At 44.3% G+C, this 9,338-nt stretch overlaps 1 protein-coding gene across 1 annotated transcript in view; it reads left to right on the top strand.

The window, feature by feature from the left end:
- The window catches only part of PHF20 (PHD finger protein 20), a gene marked incomplete at both ends in the record, with an annotated part of 48,932 nt that overhangs the window by 27,934 nt on the left and 11,660 nt on the right, over nucleotides 1-9,338 (top strand). Inside the window, 3 exons of the mRNA XM_010145776.1 lie at nucleotides 2,949-3,047; nucleotides 4,917-5,078; nucleotides 7,263-7,432. Of these exons, the coding sequence (XP_010144078.1) occupies nucleotides 2,949-3,047; nucleotides 4,917-5,078; nucleotides 7,263-7,432 (431 nt within the window). The remainder of the gene's footprint in view (nucleotides 1-2,948; nucleotides 3,048-4,916; nucleotides 5,079-7,262; nucleotides 7,433-9,338) is intronic.

Genomic DNA, 9,338 nt, shown 5'->3' with positions numbered 1-9,338 from the left:
AAAAAAAAAAAAAAAAAAAAAAAAAAAAAAAAGGGGGGGGGGTGGGGGTATCTGAGCAAGGTGACCTATTTTTTTTTTTTTCTTTCATAGTTTTTTTAATAGCACTTGACGACTTCTGGTAGTCAGTACTCCTTTCTACTGAACTTCTCTGAACAACTTTCCTTCCCAGCATAACCCCTATTTATACTGGAATCTACCATAGTATAGGTGGGGAGCAGCCGTATGGATGGTGGGGAGTCTGTGTGTATATACACACATATATATAAATAATACATGTCTCTAAATATTTGTTATATATATAATATAGAAATAATTCCCAGCATGCTTCCAGATTTACTACATCACCACTTTCCTTTAGATGTGTGGTGAGAATTTGAGTCACGGTGATGAGGAAAACACAAAAAAATCTGTGCTGAGATGGTTCTGTCTGTAGCAGGTGGTCCGTGTTCTGGAGGAGACCTCTGCGCTCGCCCGTCGCTGTGCTGCTCTGTTGGTCCTGGTGGTCAGTCAACACTGATCACCTCCGTTTACTCCTGGGCATCCTTTGCTGCCTTCCCTTGTGGGAAGGTCTGAAGCGGACCCCTTAGCGTCTGCTCACTGGCCTGATGCAGTGGGACATCTCTCATGCGAGAGGATGGACGTACAGGGGTTAAATAAGCTTTCGTGGTGGTGGTGGAGGGTGCGACCAAGTACTTGTCCTGGTCCTCCTTAGTCTCTGCCGTTCAAGGAAATGGAGGGGCCTTAGGGCTCTTCAGGTTTTTGCCAAAAAAATTCTTTCTGACAATGTTGTGAAGAGTGTTTAGATTGTCTAAAGCAGTTTACCTTTCTCTCTGATCACACAAGTCTGTGAGGGTGCTCCTAACCTGGGTGGCCTCCTTACCTGCTTTTTTCCCAGTGAGAATTCATTAGACTTCAGAGTGCTTACAAGAAATAACTTGAGACAAAATGGTTCTTCAGTACAGGGCTTTGGGAATGTCCCTTTTACAATACTCATTCTTTGCAGATCTCTTTGTAGGTTTAGGAGACCTACGTTAATGGTGTTGTGCAGGTAAGAAGATAGCTGTACACAGAGATCTGCAAATACTTGGATTTTTTCAGGTTTTTAAAAGACATACTGGCAAGCCCAAGGGGAAAAAGTGTGGAACAAAGTGACAATTTTTGGTCCTATTTATCACAGATAACGTTGTCAGTGTCTGAAGTAGTGTACTCTGTGCTCTCAGGTAAAACAGATCGGCGATCTGACCATGCAAATTTCAATTCCCAGGTGACAAGATGCACATTTTTCCTACCTGTGTTATTCACCTCAGTTATTCACTCTTTGACTTTCTGGAAGAATAAAATAGTAGAACTTTATTGTGTCCCTGTGAGCAGGGAGGAGGAAATGGTACCCAGAGGATCCTGATGGCTGGAGGACTAGGAGATGAGGACAGAGGAATGCGAGAAGGAAGTTGGAAGCTCTGTGCTGAACCTCTCACTATGCTAAATATTTATCTGAACCCGCTACGTATGAACCTCTTTTTCATGTCTTTTTTTTTTTAACCCCCCTCAAACAATGGCAGTGGAGGGGGGATGAAGTTTGTCTCTCGTGCTGCCAGTCACCCTGCCTTCACAGAGCAGTTAGTCAGCGTGACAGGCTGCCACCAGCGTCAGCAGCTACTGGGGCTGCTGGCCCTGGTGCACAGTTCTACAGCTGGCGCTGATGACATGCCAGAAAGGGAATGTAAGTGGTGAAGAGGCAGGAGATGTTCCAGGACTAAGGATGGGGAGACACAGAGCTGAAGGCTCTCACAAGGAGAAGCTGAGGAGCGTGTCTCCTGCATGCTTATCACAGCTGGCAAAATGGGGCCGAGATGTCCAGTTTCTCCGTGAGCTGTTTATACCAGAAATGCGTAGCCTTGCGGTGTGAACTGGGGAGTTTACTCTTAGCGCGTACAAAAGAGATGGACATAATACACTGGTATGGCTGGTTTGCTTCATGAGTGCTTCCAGAGCACAGAAATGTTCTGTGAATAGGAGGAGAGGATTTCTTACAGTGTAGACTGTGTTTATTTAGGGCTTACTTTGATACCAGTAATTGGAAATTGAAATAGGGTTCTAAATGGGATTGGTGAATGGCTTAATCAGCGAAGCAGAGCCCTTCTGAGGCACAAAGCATCCTTCCTTAGCAGTGTTGGGATTGCACCTGTAGTCCTGGCCAAGCCGGGGTAATTTCCTTAAGGAACTGTGTAAGTATCCAGAAATTCTGCAGAGACCTAAATCTGAAAGGCAGGAGTTGTAAACAGACGCTGGGCTGCGGAAAGCAAGGGTTTCTGCCCACTGCCTTCCAGCGACGTTGCCCTTCGTGGCAGGTGCTCTGGAAGCAAGGATGGACTCGGCTGAGAAATAGCGCCCAATCATTCAAAAACTGTGATGGTGTTTTATTCCATGAGAGTAGGATGGAGAAAAGATGGTGAGAGAATAACAGTTAAAGCCAGTGGAACCAGTTGTTACTCCATTCTCAATGGAAGCAAAACACCTGACTGTGGAACTCTAGTAGAGGTTGGGGCTTGTGGTTTTGTTCTCGTCAGACTTCTGTCACAATGCTACTGCAATGTTCAGCCATAATCGTGGCGAAAATGGGTATAACAAATCCCCCAGTGTTTTCTATTTTGATCATCTCTGAGGCACATAAGCAGTAAGTGGGCATTGGCGCGCGGTTCATTTCTTCCACACGCTATTGTAATTTTGTTACAGGACAATCAAATTAGGACTTCAAACAGACCATTCTAATTATGAGAGCTGGGAATTCTTGCAAACAAGTTTTCTTGGGTTTATTTTTTTTGCAGTGAAATGGCCCTGATTGTCCAAAGAAACCGTGGAGGTCTAAAAAAATTACTGAGTAGAATAATTGTAGTAGAATAATTAAGAATATATCTTTAAAAGTAATTTGGAGTGTTGTCTAATTTCAGCTATTAAAGAACATGAGAAGAACAAAGAAAGAAAATCCAAAGACGCTGGGAGGTCCAAGTCAAAGAAAAAGAAAAAGAAGAAAAAGAGAACTAAGCCTGGTAAAGCTCTTCTTTCCTCTGTAGAAGAAAACAGCTCCGTTATTTTCTTTTGCCTGTTACCCGGTTCCATGCTCTTAAGAGCAGGCGTTGCAGATGAGACTGCTGCCTTCACGGCTCTGCTAGGTCCGGTTTCGTTACGTGGCTGACACTAGATTGCGATTGGCAGGATGGTTTATTTCCTGCTTGAGGTGCGTTACTGCTGGCTTACAGTAGTGCTTGTAATGGCACGGAATAAATCTAACTCCAAAATGGAGAAGTCAGTCTTTAAGTCTGGCTTTTCATTAGCAAGGTACTCGGTATGCGGATTGTACCCAGCTGAAGACGGCACAGCTGCCCTCGTGTACCAGATGGTTCTCAGTTATATGCCTTAGTTTTGGGGCTCCTGGATGAATGGTGGAGTTTGGAAATGTTGCTGTGTTCTCTTTTTCTGCCACTAACCTTCTTCGTTCTTACGTCTTCATTTACTGTGGGATCTCAGAGGTGGTGACAATGGGCTCAATTAAACTTGTCACATCCTGATTGTTTTTTTCCTCTAAAAAAAGGGTAAATCTCTCTTCTGGAGAGATGAAGTAAAAGCCTGGTTTAAAGCCTGTGCTCAGGCTGTGTCCCTCTGTCGTGTCTCATAACATGCTGTTCCACCTGCATTAATAGGGCTGTAGTAGGGACATGTCTTCTCTGTTGATTGCATCTACAGAGGCTTGGGAATGCTTTTCCTCAGGCTGCTTCACACTTTGAGCTTCATATGTGGGCCCAGGTGTAATTGGTGGTTGGATTCTTGGCTTCTGAAAATCACAACTGATGCTGAAAGATTTCTCTAGTGAAAAGCTGACAGAGCAAGCGTGGCCACTTCCTCTGCCGGTGATGGATGTCTGCGATCGTTAATGCAGCACGTTTTGATCTGATATGCATGATTCATTAAACTGAAGCGCCTTACGGAGCAGCTTCTGAGATGGGAGGGAAAATACCGTACCTTCTAGTTTGCTGCCGTGAGGAAATATAGCAAGCTGCCATGAGAGGGCAGAGGGGAGGAAAGAACCACGGGCAGACGGACTCAGAATTGTAGCGAAACAAATAATAACAGATTTTAGTGAGTTCCTGATTACATGGTGCCCTCAAATATAATAATAATAAGTGAATTATTAATTTGTAGATTCATGCAGTTGCACAAGTAGTACCCACAAGCTGCTTGTCGATTGGGTTTCAAAATGTCGCTTGTCTTTTTTGACGTTGCTGTTGTGGTTCTTCAGTCCAGGAACTCTGGCTTTCTCCAGACACCTGCCTGGAGGATGCTTCTTAAACCTCAGACACCCTCAGTTTGCATCTAGTCCAGGACGTAACGAGGGGGCACTTTGCAGGGTTGCTGCTCCAGATGTTTTCTCCACATCTTTCTAATCGGGACTGCTCTTTTCCACCCACGCATCCCATACCGTACATACCTTAGGAAAGTAAGAGCAGAGGTGCTTTATGTGGGCTCAGGGAGTGCGTGTACCCGTGTGGATCACAGTGGGGTGTGAGGAAGAGGTCTCCAGCTAATGGTGCTGGTGCAGTGCCTGTAATGCAAAGCCATTTGTAGGCATATTCACCGTGAAGAACAGGTAGATTTAAGTAACCGGTCTGCTCAGCCCTTCTCACTTAGGTCAGCAGTGAAGGATGACTAAGCTGCGTGAGATTTTTCTGGTTCTAACAAAAGCTGTCTTGCCTCTAGAAAGCTTGCAGCTCTTCCAGCAGCACAGTGAAGTGCTGGGGAGCTGGCACATCGAGGTGGGAACTGCCTCAGTGAATGACACGTGCCTGCCGTGGACACGCGCGGTGCTGTCAGCTGCTCTTGACCACAGATTTCTAACAATGACACTTGTCGTGATTTTACAGAATGCTCCGGCAGCGAAGAAAACACAGATATTTCGCAGGAGCTTTCTCCTGAAAAATCAGTTGTCACAAAATGTATTTCTTCAAATAAATCATCTGCGCACCCAGGCACACTGCTCCACTGCCCTGACTCTGGACACCACAGAGGAAAACCAAAACCAGATGGTAAGGTGACTCTCCGCTATGGTTTGTTGGTTCTGCCGTTCATCACAGTAGCGGTGTGAGCTGCACTCATACACGAAAGCTGGTCCTCACGCTCTGCATCAGCTGTCCTTACACCTCGTCCGTTTCCTTTCCCCTGCCTGAAGAAGCTGAACCCAGCTCGTCTGGCATAGCTGGGTGTTGCTGCTTTTTGTTTTGACTTTACCTCCACAGAAGCTTTAAGACCATTGTCCTTATTTCAGAACTCAAACTCATTTTGCACCTTTTCGCAGCATCTTATTAATGTGTACTAACGATGTTCAGACTTCAGGAATTAATTTTTTCATATTTCCGAAGGTTTCTACAAAGTAATAGCTCATTCAGAGTTAAAAATGGATGCTACGCAGGATGTATCCGGTGTGTGTGCTGTGTTTGGGAGGCCGCTGGCGGTGGTTATACGGGTGCAATATGGTACATGGTCACAGTGACTTTCTGAGCTTCACCATGGTAAAAGCTCTTGAGCAGCTGTTCGTTAGTATCTTCATACTACCTCATAAGCAGAGCTCATAAAAACGTGGCTGCTGTGTTCCAGCTTTCATAATTTTTAGTATCTTGGTCCATCTTGCTGTTTACTGTCACACGCCAGTACAAAAAGGAAGGCAAACATTTTGTTCTTTCTGTTAGTCCTAAAGCTCACAGATTTGAAGGAAATGAGAAGTGTGTGACAGCTCAATTACCTGTAGGAACCACAAATTTCCCATTGTGCAGATACACTGCTGGTGACCCTTTTTTTTTTTTTTACATAGCTGTTTTATAGTTTGGCATCAGGCAAAATGTTAAGTTAACTTCAGTTAATGCCATTGTGTAGGAAAAAGAGGAAACATTAAAAACTACTGAAGTGCAGATGGTGATAATGTCTTAAAAATTAAGTTCTGCGGGTCCAATCAGTTGTGGATTTGGAGCATACTGACTGCAGAACATAGCCGTAGTTTAGTAACTTGGCCTGACCTGTTCTTTTTGGTCAGTTCACAGGCATTGGGAGAGGTGAAAAGAGCTGGAAATGGTTTTATATCGTCCTTGTCACAGGACACTTTGCTGCTCTTTGCATCTGCAGAACTTGTACTAGCAGTCAAAGCAGTGCCTAGATACAAGAGACCTTAATAAAACTCTTGTCTACAGTGGAAGTGCAGTTTGCACCCTTCCAGAGTGCTTCAGGAAGGGAGTCCTAGTTCAGCGTGGAGCAAAACATTCAAACGTGAAAATTAACTAATGCGTAGGGTTCTCAGCCCCTTCAATTTGAGAACAACAGATGGTCCTCCAAAAGATCTAGTTTATACCACAGGCTGGTTCTTCTATTTCTGTAGTCTCGTTTTAGGGGCTAAGTGATGAAAATCATTCTACCCAGTATAGGTGAGAGAACACAGTCTACTGAAGAGTGACCAAAAATTTTACCTTCCACTCTCCACCAGCTCATTAAGAGTTTTCCCCAGATAGTTAAAATCCTTGTCTTCTCCCTCTGACCCTCCCATTCTGTCCCCAAGGGAGCTGTAGGCATTGTGCTGCGTTACTGAGGTGAGCACCTCTGTTGAGCACCTTGTTCAGTAGAGATTTTCTTGGCAGCTTTATTCAATCTGCAGAGATGCTGCTTTAAAGAGTACCTTGGCCCCTGAATTGGTGAATGTGTCCTGAACAGGAGACTGAATGAAAATGGTCATTTCTGAAGCAGGATTAAGTTCTGAGTTGGACTCTGAATGTTTCTGTAAAGGAGAGATCGAATGGTCTCTCTAAGTGAGATCGAATGGTTCATAAGACAGAACCTTCATGGCTGGTTCTGGGAGCTCTGCGCTTCAAGTACCAAGTCACAATTCTGTACCAGCTGCAGAAACTAGTATGAATCCTATTTGAATTTATAAATCTGGCTTTGTTTATTAGACGTGTCTAAAGAGTCTTTGTGCCTTTGGTTGGAGACACTGTATGTTGAGAGTGCAATTTTAATGACGAGCTGTTAAAGTGGAGTAATTTGAAGGGCTGTTCATGAGAATATAAAACTCTGTTGTGTGGTAACCTGCAATAACCTTGAAATGTTCCTTAAAATACACGGCGAGCTCCTGCTTTTAGAAATGTATGTCTGCATACTCGGGGTGAAGTCTGGGGAGTCACTGGACCTTCTCTAATCACTCGGGATTTTATCAACTCCTTTTGGTACAGAGGAGGACACCCTGAGTGAGTCGTCTATGGAAAGCTTGCTTTGGAGCGATGATGACTGCAGTCAGGACGTTGATGTAACCACGAACCCTGACGAAGAAGTCGAAGAGAGTGATTTTGAGATTGTCCGGTGTGTTTGTGAAGTAAAAGAAGAAAATGACTTCATGATCCAGGTATGAAGTGGAGGGCGGGTGTGTGTTTCGGAGAAAACAGTGGACGGTGTCAGTGGAAAAGCTATTGTAGAGATATGCCCAGGTAACTCCTGTATGTGGAATACACTCATGTTGGTTTCTGAAATCATCAGGTTTTTTAAGGAGACCTGACAGGGTGAGCAGCTGCTGTGGTAGGTAGAAAGCTTTGCTTTTTAATACAGTTTGGCTTTTTTAATTGAAGTGTGGGAAGAGGGACAGTTCTATACAAGCCAATAACAGTTGGCTTGTCACTTGTGGATTTGCATTTTTCTAAAAATTAGAACGTTTCCCAGGTTTAGAGAATGTGCGTTTAAAATGACACTTGATCTGGCTTTTTTCTTCCCTCTAGTTCTGAGCATGTTCAGAACATTGCTGTGAGATGGTGGTACCCTTCCAGTTCTCTGCCCTGGCAAGAAGCTTGGCTGAAGCGTGCAGTCCTCTAGAGAGGATGAACAAAAAAAATCATTGCTTGAGTCTCTTGTTTAGAAGCAGAGCTCTCCTTGTCCATTCTGCAGCTGCTTCTGTCGTTTGTACGTTGACAGTTCCTAACCCGTATAAGGCCACCTGTCCCTGCTCCGTGGATTCCCCTTCCTAAACCAACCCTGCAGAAGACTGTTTCCAGTAGAGCACTCTCTGTTGTCTCTCCCTCTTCAAACTGGTGATACAAGCCTCTGCGGAACTGCCCTGGCTGATTACTTTTACTTTTTGAGATGTTTGTGAAGTATCAGGAAACCGTTCTGCGTAGCTGCTCTGCGCCTTTCTGCCCAGTTCTTCCTCCTTTCAAACAGTGCTCAAACATACCAGATAAAAAGCTTGTTCAGCGTTTTTTGCTATGGCTCATTTTGCCGTTGCTGCTTACGTGAGCTGCCTGCTCTTCTTTGGTAATTCCCCTGAAGTCTTAGAAGCAGCATATGAGGGGCTTAAGTGTGTGATGCTCTTGAACTGGCATCATGAGCTTTTCAGAGTTGCCCTTCTGAAGAAATTAGTTTTCTTTTTTCCTTTTTCTTCGTGTTTTTTTTTTTTTTCCCCCTCTTTAGGGGGCTCCCACCCTTCCTATCTAGATAAGTTTTTGCTTGTCGTGGCACCTCAGTTCAAAGTGACAGTGATATAAATTGGCAGCTGTGCTCATTGCAAATTTTAAGGTAGCTATTGCATTCTTTTGAGGAGGTTGTTTTATTTGTGGAAGGATGTGGCATGATTCTGGCACATGAAGCTCACCCCCATCTGCAGCTTTTGAATTCACTTTCCCAGGCATTCTTTTGCTAATTTTTGAAATGTTTGAATCCCACGTTATGAGACCCATTATCATGATAGTTCCAGCACGTTACTGTGAACTGTGTTTCTTTTTTTGCTGTTTGGAACTAGGAGGACAGACGGAAGCTGATCTGTACGTACCTCAGAGCCGCTGCTGACTTTTTGGTGGACTTAATGACTTGGGTGGAGGCAGAAGGAGCCTCCTGTTAAGGAGAAGAGAGAGTGCACTGTTTAAATTGTAGTGTGAAGAATTCTTGGCCTCTGCAGCAGAACAGCAGAAACACATTTTTTGCTTTGAATATCACAACCTAGTTTTAAAAACTTCTCATAGGGCCAGCTAACACAGCTAAGTCTGATTTTTGTTCTCGGCGCTTGGGTTTAACAGCTGCCTTCACTGTGTGGTTTTCTTTGGCCTTCTGTACTGTTTTATGGAGAATTGCTCTGGAAGGTGGGACACTTTTTCTCTTAGTGCTGAGTTCATTTTGATGCACACCTTTGTATTCATGTTGGATCCTGGTAGCACAGGGCAAAAGATTCTTCGTGCGTTAGTAGGAGAGGGAGCAGTGATGGGCAGCAGTCAAAGATAGATAACTAGTGTCTGAGTAGAAAAGGAGACTGGCAGCACGGATGAAGG

The sequence above is a fragment of the Buceros rhinoceros genome, unplaced genomic scaffold (genome assembly GCF_000710305.1).
Source record: "Buceros rhinoceros silvestris isolate BGI_N320 unplaced genomic scaffold, ASM71030v1 scaffold12561, whole genome shotgun sequence".
NCBI classification, from domain to species: domain Eukaryota; kingdom Metazoa; phylum Chordata; class Aves; order Bucerotiformes; family Bucerotidae; genus Buceros; species Buceros rhinoceros.
Note: the sequence above shows the minus strand (reverse complement) of the source record. Positions and strands in the feature narration are given on the sequence as shown.